Source organism: Babylonia areolata, chromosome 10, assembly GCF_041734735.1.
Source record: "Babylonia areolata isolate BAREFJ2019XMU chromosome 10, ASM4173473v1, whole genome shotgun sequence".
NCBI classification, from domain to species: Eukaryota; Metazoa; Mollusca; class Gastropoda; order Neogastropoda; family Buccinidae; genus Babylonia; species Babylonia areolata.
The window spans coordinates 10,867,181-10,884,676 of record NC_134885.1 but is presented as its reverse complement, the minus strand read 5'-3'; the positions used below and the strand labels follow the sequence as shown (position 1 = coordinate 10,884,676).

Sequence of the window (17,496 nt, the reverse complement as noted above, 5' to 3'; positions counted from 1 at the left end):
AAGTCATGTGAAATTGTCATAAAACTGAATAGTGTGTTCATTTTCCTTTCAGAAAAGGATCACTTTCTTTCAGTCAAATCTGCATGCTGGATTTTTTTTTTTTTTAATTACCCTCCCTTATCAAAACCCCCTGGGCAAAACGTTGTCATTGAGCATGAAATAGGCTTGGAACTGAAAGAGTTAAAAAAAGAAAAAAAAGAAAAAGAAAAGAAAACAAAGACAACTTGGGCAAAACGTTGTCATTGAGCATGAAATAGGCTTGGCACTGAAAGGGTAAAAAAAAAAAGAAGAAAAAAAGAAAAGAAAGAAAGACTACTTGTGTTCTGTAGCATGCATATAACTGAAGCAACAAACAAACAGAAAACAAAGAAACAAAACAGAACTTCTGCTTCTTCTTCTTCTTCGCTCATGACTGTTTTAACTCACTCAGTATGGCCAGTCCTCTCTTCTCCTCTATACAGACCCCTCGGATGTCCAGTGGGTGTCTGAATGACCCAACCTTTAGCTTCCGTCGTCAGAATTGTGGTATTCTTTGTCAACATTCACCTCTTCAGTATAAGAGCCTTCCGCTTGCAATATTTTGATGGTGGTAATTGGGGTGAAACACTGTTAACGTCGTCTCTTTCGCCGTTCGTATGGAGAGGAGGAATTTTTGTTTAATGTCCCGTCACACATATCGGTGATTGAAGACATTTTGTTAAATATTTATGAATACATCTGAGTATTATTGGTTAGAAGGGGTGGGAGATGTGGATGAATGGAGGGTTGGGGGAAACTGGGCAAATGAGGGTAAAAATGTGGGTGAAATTTGGAAGAAAAACAAAACAAACAAACAAACAAACAAACAAAAAAACCCCTCTAAATACAGTTACAGTTACAGGATGGAGAGAGTTAATAAAACAGAACCAAAGTGATCTGATTGCTGAATGACTCTGACAGGCACGCCGACCAATGGCAGTGGACCGTGAGGGGTACGCGGGTCCGGTGGTCAGCGCGCAGGAGGAGATGATGACCAAGTCCGTGGACAAACCCGCCATGATGGCCGCACCCCCCCCCACCGCCGCCACCACCTCCCCGTCCCCCCTTGACCCCTCCTTCCACTCCCGACCCCCCACACGGGGCGGTGGACGCAACATGCAGGACTCCACCTTCTCTCTCAGTGGTCAGTGGTTTGCATGATATATATATATTTATGTATTTATTTATTTATTTATTATTTTCTTATTTTCTTACAGGTCTAGAGTTTATTTTTGTTTTGCTTTTTTTGGTAGAAGGTCTAGAGTTGGTTTGGGATGTTTCTTTTTTTGGGGGGGTGTGGGTGGGTGGTTAGAGGAAGAGTGGGGGTAGGGGGTGGGGCTGCATCTTATTCTTGTATGTTTATGTTATTTTGTTATTTTTATTTTTTTTTATTATATAGAAGTTGGTTTTGGATTTCTCTTTTTTTTTCTGGGATGGGGTGGGACTGGGGTTTTGTTTTTATATGCTTATTTATATTTTTTATTTATCTGTTTGTAATTTTCTTTATTTGTTGGGATTTTATCTATTTATCTGTCTATCTACCTGTGTATATACATGTTTGTATATATATATAGAGAGAGAGATGTATATATAGAATATTGATCAGGAGCTTATATAGATATACAAATCGGGATTATACTATTAGAGAGAAAGAGAGAGAGAGTGGGAGGAGGGGGGGGAGAGGGAGAGAGAGAGAGAGGGAGATTTCCTATTGTGACACAGAATGGTAATTTGTTCACAAATGCTAAAGCAGGGTTTTTTTGTTGTTGTTTGAATTGATTTTCATTTCTTTAGAGGTGTGGTATTTGTTTGTTTGGTGCTCAAATCATGATTGTCTCATTCAGATGCATACATATGTAGGAGAGTGCATATTTTGAACTGATAAAAATGACATTGTTGAACAGATGCACGAGTGCATGTTTAGCAGTGATTGTGATTTTTGTTCTGGTTGGTACTCTCCAATCAGGGCTTTCATCCAGTCATGCCATTTGTCCAGTCATAGCTTCTGTCCAATCATAGCTTTTGTCCACTCAGACCTTCTGTCCAATCAGGGTTTCTCTCTCAGTCTCTGATCAGTTTCTTTCTCCTGGATCTCCTGGTCTGGTCTTTCTCCTGGTCTTGGTCTTTCTCTCTCTGTCCTTGGATCAGTCTTGGTCTTTCTCCTGGATCTCCTGGTCTTGGTCTTTCTCTCTGTCCTTAGATCTCCTGGTCTTGGTCTTTCTCTGTGTCCTTAGATCTCCTGGTCTTGGTCTTTCTCTGTGTCCTTAGATCTCCTGGTCTAAGTCTTTCTGTGTCATTGGATCTCCTGGTCTTGGTCTTTCTCTGTGTCCTTAGATCTCCTGGTCTTGGTCTTTCTCTCTGTCCTTCTCCTGGTCTTGGTCTTTCTCCTGGATCTCCTGGTCTTGGTCTCTCTCTCTCCGTCTTTGGATCTCCTGGTCTTGGTCTTTCTCCTGGATCTCCTGGTCTTGGTCTCTCTCTCTCCGTCTTTGGATCTCCTGGTCTTGGTCTTTCTCCTGGATCTCCTGGTCTTGGTCTTTGTCCATGGATCTCTTGGTCTTGATCTTTGTCTTTGAATCTCCTGGTTTTTCTGTCCTTGGATCTCCTGGTCTTTGTCTTTCTCTCTGTCCTTGGATCTCCTGGTCTTGGTCTCTCTCTCTGTCTTTGGATCTCCTGGTCTTGGTCTTTCTCCTGGATCTCCTGGTCTTGGTCTTTCTACTGGATCTCCTGGTCTTGGTCTTTGTCCATGGATCTCTTGGTCTTTCTCTCTGTCCTTAGATCTCCTGGTCTTGGTCCTTAGATCTCCTGGTCTTGGTTTTTTTACCTCTTCCTTTCATCCCTTCTACCAGTCAGCCCTCAGTTCCTGACAGCTGCGGACACCTGTGTGACCTTGACCTCTGTGTGACCTCCTTCAGGTGCCCAGATTGATGACAAGATGGCGGTCAGGTCCGGAACGAGGGTCAGCAACCCCCCAGGAGGTCGTGCCACTGCCCTCTGGTAACCGTGGCAACCTCTAGTCCTGTCTCGTTGTCTCCCCCTTCCGGACAGGAAACATGCTGCAAGAACGCAACACCTGGATGGAGTAAGATGCGAAACACAACACCTGTAAGGAGCATGCTAGAAGAACATGACAATGACACCTGTTTGGAGCAAGACGAAAAAGAGCACAACACCTGTATGGAGCATGTTTCAGGAACTCAACACCTGTAAGGAGCATGCTGTGAGAATTTTAACACCAGTATAGGGCATGATACAAAAGCAAAAACACCTGTATGGAGCATCATAGACTTTCTACTGATTCTGCATTTTCTTCTCCATCTGTCAGCTGCCACAGTTAAAGAACAAAATGAAAATAGGAAAGAGAGAAAGAAAGAAGAAAGAATGAATAAAAACCCCACAAAACAACTGATTGTCAGGGGAAATTTCATTGGTGTGAAATTAAACCCACATAAATATAAACACACAGTTACCACATGGCAGATGAGAAGAGAATTTTCTGTTGTGAATATATAAACAGCTACCAGTAGTGAACAGCCAAAGTGAGAATTTTCAGTGGTACAAATATAAGCCGTCAGTTATCAGGTCATAAGCAGGGTGTGTGTGGCAAAACGAAAATGATAACAGACTTGTCAGAATTAGTCAGGAGAGGAGAAGAATCTGAGATGGATGCATTTGAAAGAACTGGTTTTAAGGAGGGGAAAAAGAAAAAAAAATTTAATGAAAGTTTTTAAGTTTTGTTTTTTTTAAGAGAAAAAGTACAGTACTGTAATTCAAGACATAAGAGTTCAAAATCTGTCAGGGTTTTTTGGGTTTTTTTTAAAGAGGAAAAATAGCAAAAGAAGTTGAAAGACTTAATGATGTGAATTTTTTTTTAAGGAGCAGTTGAATTCGAGTTCTGTTGTTAAATCTAAGGAGGGAAAACAGAAAAATCTTGAATCGTGAAAGAGTTCAATTCACCTGGTTTTTAACCCTTTGGCATTCACATTTCACATAGAAAATCTACAGTAATGTTGGCTGTAGTCAGACTGAATGCAAGATGGATAAAGAAGAAACAAAAACTGGTATAAAGAAAGTTTAACTCATTTTAAAAAAAAAAGAAACATGGAAAAACCTTTATTGAATGAGAAAGAGTTAATAAGAGAACTTTCCTCTCCTTTTTTTTTTTATTGGGAAAAGTTCAAAATTTGGTACATAAATTGAAAAACTTCAAAACCCAGTTTTAAAGAAGGAAATGTATATTTGTGGTATTGTATGGCAAATTAAAGACTTCAAGGCCTTAGGAGAAAAAGTTATGAGAAAGAACTATTTCTGGCAAAAGAATTGAAGAGCCAGCGATAATCTTGAGGAAACATGCAAAATCTGGTATGGTGAGGTAAAGATTTCAAGACTTACTTTTTCTCCTTAAAAAAAAAAAAAGAGAAAAAAAAGAGAGAAAGAAATATTTCTGGTGAAAGATTCATTCAGAGAGCCAGTTACCAAGGTTATTAAGGTGGAAAAATACAAAAACCGGTTATAAGCAGCAAGAGGTGGTTATCATGGTGATGGAAGTTGCAGCAGAATCATAGGGCTTGTCATTTGACTGACGGGGACTTTGCCTTTTTGCTTCACTTTTGAATTTTAGCTGTTGTTGTAATTCTGCCTGATGGACTTTTTGTTTCTTTTTTTGCTGTGTTCAGCATTGATGGCTATAGTTTACTTTCTTGTCATGAGCTGCGAGAGAAATCTGATGATGAAAGGAAAATGAAAAGAAATGGTGAAAGGAAAGCTACTATCTGTGTTTCCTCTGCTTAGAGATATCTTTATGCTGGAGTGTATTGTGATTGATTGTTTTGGAACCATTTTTATTTATATATATATATATTTTTTTTTTATTCATGATTCTGTGTTGCTGTGTGATCATCGATGTTTCTTCCCCCCCTCACCCCCCGTCCCCCACAACCCCACCCCTCTTATGATAAATGAGTGTGTTGTTTCTTTTGGCTGTGAAGAAAGGTTTTGGATTGTTGTGGTGAAAGGAGTTTTTATTTGGTTCTGAGGAAAATAGTTTAAAAAAAGAAAGAAAAAAAAGTAAAGGAAGGTAGAGATTAGCCCGAAGATATGTAACTGTTGTACTTTATTACATTATATTGTATTACTTTTTGTCACAACAGATTTCTCTGTGTGAAATTAAAGTGGCTGTCCCTTGAGAGGGTGTACTGCGACAGAGCAGCGCTATCCATATGTAGATATTTTTTGTTCTGCCTGTAAGTGTATTTGTTTTTACCATCACAGTGGATTTTTTCTGCAGAATTTTGCCAGGGACAAAACCTTCTTGTCAAGCATATGTGTAGTCCTCTATTCTTTTCTTCACTCTCACTCCCCAGCATCTCTCTGTCCCTCCTTTCCTTCTCATTCTTTCTGCTTCTCATGCTTACCTCCCCCTCTCCTGCTCCTCCACCTTCTCCATTCTCTCTCTCTCTCTTACTCTCTGTCTCTCTCTGTCTCTGTGTCTTGATTTGAATGTGGTATGCTATATCTGTGTTAACTGTTGTTTCTTTTTGTCTGTGTCTGGGATGCATTTTCACATTAATATTATGATACTGCCAATTGCTAGCCATCATGCAGAAAAGTTGTGTGTGTGTGTGTGTGTGTGTGTGTGTGTGTGTGTGTGTGTGTGGTATGCATATACATTTTTGTGTGTATCTGTATGCATACATTTCTCTGTGTGTGTGAGTGTGTGTGTGTGTGTGTGTGTGTGTGTGTGTGTTGAAATATTGTATTCCCAGTCATGTTATTCAAACCAAAAAAATTCTACCCAGCTATTCTCTGTACCATCTTCTATGAATACAGTGCAGGTCTCTTCCTGTCTCTCAAGACGATGGATTGTGCCTGTTAGTGTTCACACTGTTGAAAATGTAACTTCTCTATCATTACCATAGTCATAACTTCTGAGCTACCATAGCGATAAGTTCTGTGCTAGTGTCATGGTCATAACTTCTCTGTTGTCAGCATAGTCATTTTGTTACAGTAGTCAGACTTTAATTTTTTTTTTCATGTCAGTTTATCACACAGTGTTCATAATATCTAAACGGTTCAGAGAAAATAATATCTCTGTTATCACCATAGTGAGATTGTAATTCTTTTTAGTATCACATGACATGATATTCATACTATTCATGACATGATATTCATACTGTTCATGACATGATATTCATACTGTTCTAACAGTCCACAAAATGTAACATCTCTGTTGTCATCATTGTGAGATTTTTTTTTTTTCAAGCCACTTTGTGACACTGTGTTCAGAATGTGTTCTAGAACTTTAAATCGTAACTGAACTTAGCAAATACCCAGTATTGAATCTACTCACCAGTTTCAGTTGTTTCAGCATTATCCTCATGTATGTAAGAGTGTATCTCTTAAAGAAAATCCTTATGTAATCTTTGTTCATATATATATCAGAATACACTTAATGGTAGCATATGCATTTTTTTTTTTTCCAACCATATATAATCTCAATTTACTTATTTAATTATACACACAAAAAAATTGACTAAGTCACAGTGTATGGCTAGTATTTTTAAAGATCTTTTATATCGTCTTTATGTTAGTATTTATTTTTATACAATCACCTCATGGTAGTCACAATTTATCTCTTGTAATAAGTTTGATATATGTGTTTTCAATGAACCTCGTAAAGTTCATATGAAAGTTGATACCGCATATGTTACAGTATTTTTACTTGAGTAAATATTCTGTTTTTAGAAAAAAAAATTATAATGTTGCTTTTTTATGATCATTACACAAGGCTTGATTTGTTGCTTGCAAAAATTATCTGATCGGTAGCTTGACAGTGATATAGCATGTCTAGGTGGCGCTGTTGTGTATAATTCATGAAATAGTTTGCATATATCACACGATGGAAGTCATTCTAAAGCATATATTACTATTAACAATATCACGCTCTCCCCAACCCCCCCCCAAGACCCCACCTAAAGTTCAGTAAAAAGAAATTCAAATTATTGTTTTGTTTGGAATGCTGAAAAGATGATAGTAAAATTGTATGCGAAATTGTGTCTGTGTTATGGCTTCTGGAATGTTCTTTTCTTCATTGTATTGTGTATATTAGAAAAGGGGAAAAAAATTAATCGCTTGCATTTCTTTCTATTTTGTAAGATCCATGTTACTGTACTATTTATGAGCTATTTTAAGCTGCATGGGTGATGAAAATTATTTGAATTTGTTTAATCGTACCGATGCACCAAACCAGACCGTGGGAATTCCTTTTGTGTGCGTATTCCAGAAGAGGCACAACAAGATGCTTTTATGGAACTGTTATTTGCATTTTACTTGATTGGAATTTTATTGTTGGTTTCGTATGTGACAAATAGATGTGACCTACGTTCAGAGAAATAAATCGTTTTTGTCTGATTTGCTTGGACTTGACTGTGTGGGGTTTGGTGGCAGGTGCTGGTCTGGATGACTTCTGTTTGATTTTGATAATACTAATAGTACTACTACTACTACTAATGATAATAATAATGATAATTATAATAACAATGATGATGATGCTGCAGCACATTTGTATAGTGCTCTTTCTCTCAGAAAGCTATATATATATATAGCTATATATATATATCTAGAGAGAGAGAGAGAGATTATAGTCGTGTCTGACTATGGCTATCAGAACAACAGAGGAGGCAACTGCTGTCATCACTATCTGGGGCTAGAATTTGATTATAGTGGAGAGTATTTTGCCCAAGTTACATCCCCACTCTCTCGGCCAAGAGGGTTTTTAGGACAGTCGGCATTGGGATGGTTCTTGAAGGCCAACTAGCCCCCAAGGCTGCAGCACGGACTTAGAGCCAGTGCAATTTTGACTCCTAGTTTGAGAGTCATAGTCCTTCACAAAAGACTAAGGTGCAAAAGATTTCCCATTGCAATAGAACAACCATTGATAGTACAGCTCTCACTTTGCTGTTGGCCCAACTGTAAACTTATGTCAATCTGTGATGTAAGCCGAGTGTTGGACAAATTGAAAGAAAATGTTGCAAATTACATGATCCGCTCATGACCTCCCTCTCTCTCTCTCTCTCTCTCTCTCTCTCTCTCTCACCTCATCAGTAGAACACGAAGATTGTGCTTACACATACCGTTAGATATTGTTTTGTATTCCTTATGTTGTGAAAAGAGTAAATGTGTAGGAGGGAGGGAGGGAACGAGTGGGTGAGTGGGGGGGTTGGGTGGGGTGGGGGGGAGGAAGCGTGTTTTCCAATTCATTAAACCATTTGAATCTTTCTCCCTGTCTCGGTCTCTCTCTCTCTGTCTGTATGTCTCTGTCTCTGTCTATGTCTCTCCCTCTCTCCCCTTACCACCTTCTCTCATTCTTCATACATACAAAGTGAGTCGAGTGGCAGTGGGGTGGTGTTGGAAGAAGCAGGAAACCAAGGGTGCTCACAGACAGGTTTTGAAAAGATAAGTTTTAGTGAAGAGTGAAAGGCAGTGATGGAATCAGATGAACGGATATGATGTGTAAGGTTGCTCCAGACATCGTAAACACAGATTTTCTGTCTCTCTGTCTCTGTCTGTCTGTCTGTCGCTCTCTTCCACCCCTCTAGCTCTCTCTTCTACATTCAAGTAATCCCATATTTTACATCACCAAACACACACACACACACACACACACCCAACACACTAACAGGCACAATCCATTAATTTTGGTCTTGGAAAAAGGCACCAGAGGCCAGAACCATGATTACAGAAGATGGTACATAGCATGACCTGTGGTCTTTCTATATCTATCTACGCATTTCTGTGTGCGTGTGTGTGTGTGTGTAATTTTGAATAAAAAATGACTTAGAATGCAATATTTCACTGCGCACGCACACACACACACCGCCTACACTGTACCGACACTTCAACATCTTCTTGACAACGGCGTAGGCTTTTGTTAATTTCTCACGTTCTCCTTTACCAAATAGGAATATAAAAACAAAATAAGACGAAAAAACAACAACAAAAAAACAAAACAAATACAACAACAAAAAACCAAACCAAATCTGGCTTCATATGGATAGCACACAAAACATCTGAACCTTGAAGAATTTCGTGACGCACGAAACGTGAATTATACTTTGTAACCACAGCTCCTTTTATTATTATTTTTTTTCCTCACTTTAAAAGAATTATTTTGCTTAAAGGTCAGTTGGTCATCACGTTATCTGTAACCTCACACAACTTCACACACAGTTCTTATCTCGCCAGATCTTACACAGTTATTGCATGGCACGATTTAAATGGGTCACTGTCCTCAATCTTCCTTTTGTCCCGAGTCTAATCCGGATGTTGTCCCTATGTGATGTACATCTCTCGGTTTAACTCACTCAGTACGGCCAGTCCTCTCTTCTTCTCTGCACAGACCCCTCGGATGTCCAGTGGGTGTCTGAATGACCCAACCTTTAGCTTCCGTCGTCAGAATTGTGGTATTCTTTGTCAACATTCACCTCTTCAGTATAAGAGCCTTACGCTTGCAATATTTTGATGATGGTAATTGGGATGAAACGCTGTTAACGTCGTCTCTTTCGCCGTTCGTATAGAGAGAGTTAAAAGGAATTTCAATGTATGAAGAATGACTGCTGAGTCTATAAAAGCACCAAGTAGAGAAAGTTTATAAAACAAACAAACAAACTAACAAACAAAAAAACAAACAAACCCAAACCAACACCAACTGTTGGTAGTAAAATAAGTATCAGAATCAGTAGCTCAAATAGGCGCCACTGCGTTCGGTCAAATCCATATACGCTGCACCACATCTGCCAAGCAGATGCCTGACCAGCAGCGTAACCCAACCCACTTAGGCCTTGAGAAAAACAAAGATGAAATAAAATAAAATAAAATAACAAAAATATTATAATAAAAAACCCCAATAATAATAAATAAATAAATAAAAATAACAGATAAATACATAAAAATACTACTAATAATAATAGTAATATTTACAAGGCGCAAAATCTTGATGAAGTCAACTCTAAGCGCGCGCGCGCGCGCGCGCACACACACACACACACACACACACACGACTCACTTTTGATAAAAGGTGTCCAACTTTTCAGACTATAGGTCTGTCTTCTGGGACTGTGTTAGTTGGAAAATTTCAATAAAGGTTGCTGACTGTCGTAGCTGCGGCCATTGGTTTGAAGATATTCTTAATTCTCTCTTTGTCATTTGGTCCAGTCTGAGTCACGTCTGTTGTTTCAGACACTCAACATTTGTTATCACTTTTAACGTGAACTTGAAAGGATCAGTCATCATGCCTATTCACCCTGAGTAACGTTTATCGTTACCTCTGTTAACTCTCTCCATACGAACGGCGAAAGAGACGACGCTAACAGCGTTTCACCCCAATTACCATCATCAAAATATTGCAAGCGGAAGGCTCTTATACTGAAGACGTGAATGTTGACAAAGAATACCACAATTCTGACGACGGAAGCTAAAGGTTGAGTCATTCAGACAGCCACTGGACATCCGAGGGGTATGTGTAGAGGAGAAGAGAGGATTGGCCATACTGAGTGAGTTAAACAATAAGCATCACTTAGATACCGCTTTTAATGTATCGGAATGTGTCGTGATTATAAATGCCCGGAATTTCGCTAATGAATAATCTATAGGTCTTCCGTATATTGTTCTTATGATTATGATGATTATTATTATTATTATTAGCGTTATCGATTGATTTATTGATTAATCTATTATTTATTTCTTATTTTACAGCGTTTATTGTTGCTCTGCTCAACAGTGGCATTACTTTTGAAGCATCAGATGTGTTGTGATCATATATGCCCGGCACTTAACTCACTCAGTACGGCCAGTCTTCTCTTCTCCTCTACACGGACCCCTCGGATGTCCAGTGGGTGTCTGAATGACCCAACCTTTAGCTTCCGTTGTCAGAATTGTGGTATTCTTTGTCAACATTCACCTCTTCAATACAAGAGCCTTCCGCTTGCAATATTTTCATGGTGATAATTGGGGTGAAACGCTGTTAACTTCGCCTCTTTCGCCGTTCGTATGGAGAGAGTTAACTCTAATCAATAAGAAGTCCAGAGTTTACATTTAAAAAGAGCCTCATTTGTGGAGTGTGTTGGCCTAGAGGTAACGCGTCCGCATAGGAAGTGAGAGAATCTGAGCGCACTGGTTCGAATCACACCGGCAGTCGCCAGAATTTTCTCTCCCTCCACTCTGAGACCTTGAGTGGTGGTCTGGATCCTTGTCAATCAAATGAGACGATGAACCGAGGTCCCGTGTGCAGCATGCATTTAGCGCACGCAAAAGAACCCACGGCAACAAAAGGGTTGTACCTGGCAAAATTCTTTAAAAAACAACAACAACAACCCCACTTCGATAGGAAAACAATTAAAATTGCAGGCAGAAACAAAGAAGGGGGAAAAAAAAGAAGAAAAAAAAAAGAAGAAGAAGAAGAAGGGTGGCGCTGTCAGTGTAGCGACGCGCTCTCCCTGGGCGAGAGCAGCCCGAATTTGACACAGAGAAATCATGTTGTGACAAAAAGAGGAAGACAAGTACAAATACAAATACATTTACAGCCACATAAGGACAGTGTGACAACTCGCGCTTGGGGCTCTTCGTCCTATTTGTGGGGTAGTGGTATCGCCACACTTCAGCGATAGACACACGCAAGTTTACGAGAAGGGAAAAAACACAGTTCCAAGTTATCGTTCTCCTACCCTCGTTGACAGAGTATTGGACGTTGACTTTCGGTGCAGCTGCTAAAAATCGCGTGATTTCACTTCCACAAAAAAAATGGCTGAGGAAAATCAGGTGAGTGTGTGTGTGTGTGTGTGTTTGTGTGTGTGTGTGTGTGTGTGTGTGTGTGTGTGTGTGGCTGTGTCTGTGTGTCTGTGATTTAATCCTGGTGGGTATCTTCATAAAACAACAACAACACACACACACACACACGCACGCACGCACACACACACACACACACACACACACACACACGATTCGTTCCGAGTCCCCCTCCTTCGGCCCCACCCCCACCCCGGCCCCCGTTACAAAGCCGCACCTAAGTTCGCCTGCTGCAGTCCCAGCGTCAGCAATCCACAGGGATCTATCGAGGTAAGATCGCCAGAAGGCCACACACCAGAGGAGACCCTGCACTGCTCAGTCACTTTGGCGCTGTTCTCCTTCTTCTTCGTTCGTGGGGCTGCAACTCCCACGTTCACTCGTATGTACACGAGTGGGCTTTTACGTGCATGACCGTTTTTACCCCGCCATGTAGGCAGCCATACTCCGCTTTCGGGGGTAGGTGGTGTTCAATACTGATTTAACATTCGTAGGATGCCACACAGTAACCCCCACCCCCACCCCACCTCCGATCCCCTCCCTCTCCCTACCGACAACAATAATCACTAAGTCGCAGAGCTAGACTGAGTGAACGTCCTTCCAACGACAATTCCCCCATGGACGTGCCAACGCCAATGATCTTAACCATCACATGTACCGAAAAACTGAAGCTGCTGACATTTCCCACCTGCCCTTATATGGACAGGAGGACCAGACGGAAGCAGAGCATAATGTCCAAAACTGCCCCCTGTAAAAAAAACAAAACAAAACAAAAACAAAACACCAAGATGTGTCGGCCAGTCGAACTGTATGGTAGCCACGATGAGCTGCAGAAAGTTAACTCATTCAGTACGGCCAGTCCTCTCTTCTCCTCTACACAGACCCCTCGGATGTCCAGTGGGTGTCTGAATGACCCAACCTTTAGCTTCCGTAGTCAGAATTGTGGTATTCTTTGTCAACATTCACCTCTTCAGTATAAGAGCCTTCCGCTTGCAATATTTTGATGGTGGTAATTGGGGTGAAACGCTGTTGACGTCGTCTCTTTCGCCGTTCGTATGGAAAGAGTTAAACGTCATCTGTAGCAGCCAGAGCTGGATGATGGAGTAGCTGTGAACATAAAGAACTATATGACAGCAGCCAGAAGTGGACGATGGAGTAGCTGTGAACATAAAGAAGAAAAGAGATACAACACTTTGACAGAAACTCGCCCCCCCCCTCCCTTCCCCCAAGCGTGGAAACGTAAGGGCTTCGAAACTGAGGTCACCACGAGAGCAGGGTGCAAAAGGTCAAAGAATCTGGGACATTTGTGTGTGTGTGTGTGTGTGTGTGTGTGTGTGTGTGTGTGTGTGTGTGCTATATTGATGATGATGACAAAATGGTGATGATGACAATGATGATGAAGTGGTGATGATGATGATGATGATGACGATGATGCTTATGATGCTACTGACGATATTCCAATGGAGGTCTATGCTAGATTTTGCAATTACGTGACAGGGCTGAAATCTACGCTTTCTTTTCTTAATATATCCCAGTGTTAACCAGGCCCGAGAGATACAAACATCTATATCACTACATGCGGATGATGCTCACATTGAAGAGGTGGACGAAGGATATGACTGCCGCTTTTAAAACGACGAAAGCAACAGGCTGGACCATCCACACACCCATTGGACGTCAGAGACGGGGTCTCTGTGGGGGCTGGGGGGCCGGGGATGGGGGGCGCGGGGGGAGGGGGGGAGAAGACAGACCGTCATGAGTGAGTTAAACCTAAATCCATCACAATCTTCATTCCGATCGAGCTCTGGCGCGTTCGAGGTGGTGCCAGATGAAAAGAGAATTTTCGCCATTGCAACATTTTTTTTTGTTTTTGGGTGACGTCGACAAGATGTTTGCACGCATGTGCCGAAATGGGTCTTACAAATTAGCACCATTCCCTTTTGTTTTCTTCTTCTTCTTCTTCTTCTTCTTCTTCTTCCCCCCCCCACCCCCACCCCCCCTTATAAAAATTTGTATTCATACTTGCTACAGACAGACTGAGTGTTATACTGACGTGGTGGATTATCTCTTTTTCCCCCTTTTTAATTTTACACACGCACACACAACACACACACCCATTTTCTATCCTCGATCTTTTTACACACACACACACACGCACACACACACACACACACACACTCAAATCCACAGACACACACACACACATAAACACACACACATGCACGCACACACGAACACACACACACACGCACATACATAGACACATACACGCACACACACACATACACACAAACACACACGCGCGCGCGCGTGCGAGCTCACACACACACACACACACACACACACACACACACACACACACACAAATGTCCCAGATTCTTTGACCTTTTTCACCCTGCTCTCGTGGTGACCTCAATTTCGAAGCCCCTACGTTTCCGCGCTTGTGGGGAGGGGGGAGGCAAGCACAAACAGACACACACACAGACACACACAGACACTCACACACACACACACACACACACACACACACACACACACACGCACGCACGCACACGCATGCAAGCACAAACAGACACACTCTCTCTCTCTCTCTCTCTCTCTCTCTCTCTCTCTCTCACACACACACACACACACACACACACTTGCACAAGCACGTATGCAGTTGCGTGCGTAAGCATATGCGAACACAAAGGCTGCGGGAACAATGACACTGTCCTTCTGATAAGAAATTTTCTGTGCCTGTACCAGTGATGACAATGGGAGTGTACAGTTGCTCAAGCAGATGTTGACAGTATGTGGCGATACACAAGTTCGAATACTTTGCATTTCTGCAGTTCATTTGAAGCAAGTGTGTGTGTGTGTGTGTGTGTGTGTGTGTGTGTGTGTGTGTGTGTGTGTGTGTGTGTGTGTGTGTGTGTGTGTGTGTGTGTGTGTGTGTGTGTTCTTCTTGATCGTACACGAGTGGGCATTTACGTGTATGACCGTTTTTAACCACGCCATTTAGGCAGCCATACTCCGTTTTCGGGGGTGTGCATGCTGGGTAATGTTCTTGTTTCCATAACCCACCAAACGCTGACATGGATTGCAGGATCTTTAACGTGCGCATTTGATCTTCTGCTCGCTGCATACACACGAAGGGGGTTCAGGCACAAGCAGGTCTGCACGTATGTTGACCTGGGAGATCAGAAAACTCCACCTTTTACCCACCAGGCACCGTTACCTAGATTCAAACTCGGGACCCTCGGACTGAAAGTCCAACGCTTTAACCACTCGGCTATTGCGCCCGTCTGTGTGTGTGTGTGTGTGTGTGTGTGTGTGTGTGTGTGTGTGTGTGTGTGCGTGTGCGTGCGTGCGTGCGTGCGTGTGTGTGTGTGTGTGTGTGTGTGTGTGTGTGTGTTTCTCTGTGTGTGCGTGTGTGTGCGTGTGCGTGCGTGCGTGCGTGCGTGTGTGTGTGTGTTTCTCTGTGTGTGCGTGTGCGTGCGTGCGTGTGTGTGTGTGTGTGTGTGTGTGTGTGTGTGTGTGTGTGTTGAGTGATTCCCACATTGTCCAACACACATGGTTGGTACTGTGTGTATTGCCTGAATGATTCCCACATTGTCTAACACACACGTTGGTGCTGTGTGTGTTGCCTGAATGATTCCCACATTGTCTAACACACACGGTTGGTACTGTGTGTATTGCCTGAATGATTCCCACATTGTCCAACACACACGGTTGGTGCTGTGTGTATTGCCTGAATGATTTCCACATTGTCTAACACACACGGTTGGTGCTGTGTGTGTTATCTGAATGATTCCCACATTGTCTAACACACACGGTTGGTGCTGTGTGTATTGCCGGAATGATTCCCACATTGTCTAACGCACATGGTTGGTGCTGTGTGTATTGCCTGAATGATTCCCACATTGTCTAACAGACATGGTTGGTGCTGTGTGTATTGCCTGAAAGATTCCCACATTGTCCAACACACATGGTTGGTGCTGTGTGTATTGCCTGAATGATTTCCACATTGTCTAACACACATAGTTGGTGCTGTGTGTATTGCCGGAATGATTCCCACATTGTCTAACACACACGGTTGGTGCTGTGTGTATTGCCTGAATGATTCCCACATTGTCTAACACACATGGTTGGTGCTGTGTGTATTGCCTGAATGATTTCCACATTGTCTAACACACATGGTTGGTGCTGTGTGTATTGCCTGAATGATTTCCACATTGTCTAACACACATGGTTGGTGCTGTGTGTATTGCCTGAATGATTCCCACATTGTCTAACACACATGGTTGGCGCAGTGCTGTGTGTATTGCCTGAATGATTCCCACATTGTATAACACACATGGTTGGTGCTGTGTGTATTGCCTGAATGATTTCCACATTGTCTAACACACATGGTTGGTGCTGTGTGTATTGCCTGAATGATTCCCACATTGTATAACACACATGGTTGGTGCTGTGTGTATTGCCTGAATGATTCCCACATTGTCTAACACACATGGTTGATGCTGTGTGATGTGGCAGGTAGGAGTACTGGTCAAGGGAGGTCGGGTGGTCAACGATGACCAGTCCTTTGATGCTGACGTCTACATCGAGAATGGACTCATCAAGTAAGTCCAGGATACAGGTACACGTTAATTTCAGCTTCCTTCCTCGTCTACATTATTTGTATTTGTATTTCTTTTTATCACAACAGATTTCTCTGTCTGAAATTCGGGCTGCTCTCCCCAGGGAGAGCACGTTGCTACACTACAGCGCCACCCATTTTTTCGGGTATTTTTTTCCTGCGTGCGGTTTTATTTGCTTTTCCTATCGAAGTGGATTTTTCTACAGAATTTTGCCAGGAACAATCCTTTTGTTGCCGTGGGTTCTTTTACGTGCGCTAAGTGCATGCTGCACACGGGACCTCGGTTTATCGTCTCATCCGAATGACTAGCGTCCAGACCACCACTCAAGGTCTAGTGGAGGGGGAGAAAATATCGGCGGCTGAGCCGTGATTCGAACCAGCGCGCTCAGATTCTCTCGCTTTCTAGGTGGACACGTTACCTATAGGCCATCACTCCATATTAATTTTGTGGGCCTGCAAACCCCCCCACATTTCAGTGGTGTATTATGCACATGTGATCTTTTACTTTGTTTGGGGAAAAAGGAGATTTTTTCTTTTTTCCTTTTAATCTATTTATTTTATTTTTATTTAAAAAAAATTGTGTGTGTGGGGGGGTGGGGGTTGGGGGGGTGGGGTGGGGGGGGGGGGTTGTTTGTTTTTCTACGAGAGGGCGATGGTGGGAAGCCAGTGTTAGTGGAATGGGAGTGGGTGGAGGTGCAGATAGTGATGTGTGTGTGTGTGTGTGTGTGTGTGTGTGTGTGTGTGTGTGTGTGTGGTTGTGCGTGAGTGCGTGCTAACTGATAATGAATGTTAATTAATGTTTTTGAACTACTCTACCAGTTAAGAACTGTTCTTTCATATCCCAAGATCGCCTTACACACACACACACACACACACACACACACACACACACACACACACACACACACACACACACACACACACACAAGGTCTTCAATCCAATGTGTGAATGAAAAATTCACACAGAAGACAAGTACACGAAATTAAAGATAAACTTTAGACAAGTTAGTGGCACACAG

At 42.1% G+C, this 17,496-nt stretch overlaps 2 protein-coding genes across 7 annotated transcripts in view; both read left to right on the top strand.

The window, feature by feature from the left end:
- LOC143286768 (dihydropyrimidinase-like) overlaps window positions 1–4,410 on the top strand; it is a 114,222-nt gene extending 109,812 nt beyond the window's left edge. For all 6 annotated transcript variants that reach the window (XM_076594535.1, XM_076594534.1, XM_076594533.1 and 3 more), the window contains 2 exons: window positions 940–1,162; window positions 2,931–4,410. In XM_076594535.1, the coding sequence (XP_076450650.1) occupies window positions 940–1,162; window positions 2,931–3,016 (309 nt within the window). In that variant the 3' untranslated portion in view covers window positions 3,017–4,410. The remainder of the gene's footprint in view (window positions 1–939; window positions 1,163–2,930) is intronic.
- Window positions 4,411–11,684: 7,274 nt separating this feature from the next.
- LOC143286445 (dihydropyrimidinase-like) overlaps window positions 11,685–17,496 on the top strand; it is a 31,439-nt gene continuing 25,627 nt past the window's right edge. Inside the window, exons 1-2 of the mRNA XM_076594014.1 lie at window positions 11,685–11,829; window positions 16,375–16,460. Of these exons, the coding sequence (XP_076450129.1) occupies window positions 11,812–11,829; window positions 16,375–16,460 (104 nt within the window). The 5' untranslated portion in view covers window positions 11,685–11,811. The remainder of the gene's footprint in view (window positions 11,830–16,374; window positions 16,461–17,496) is intronic.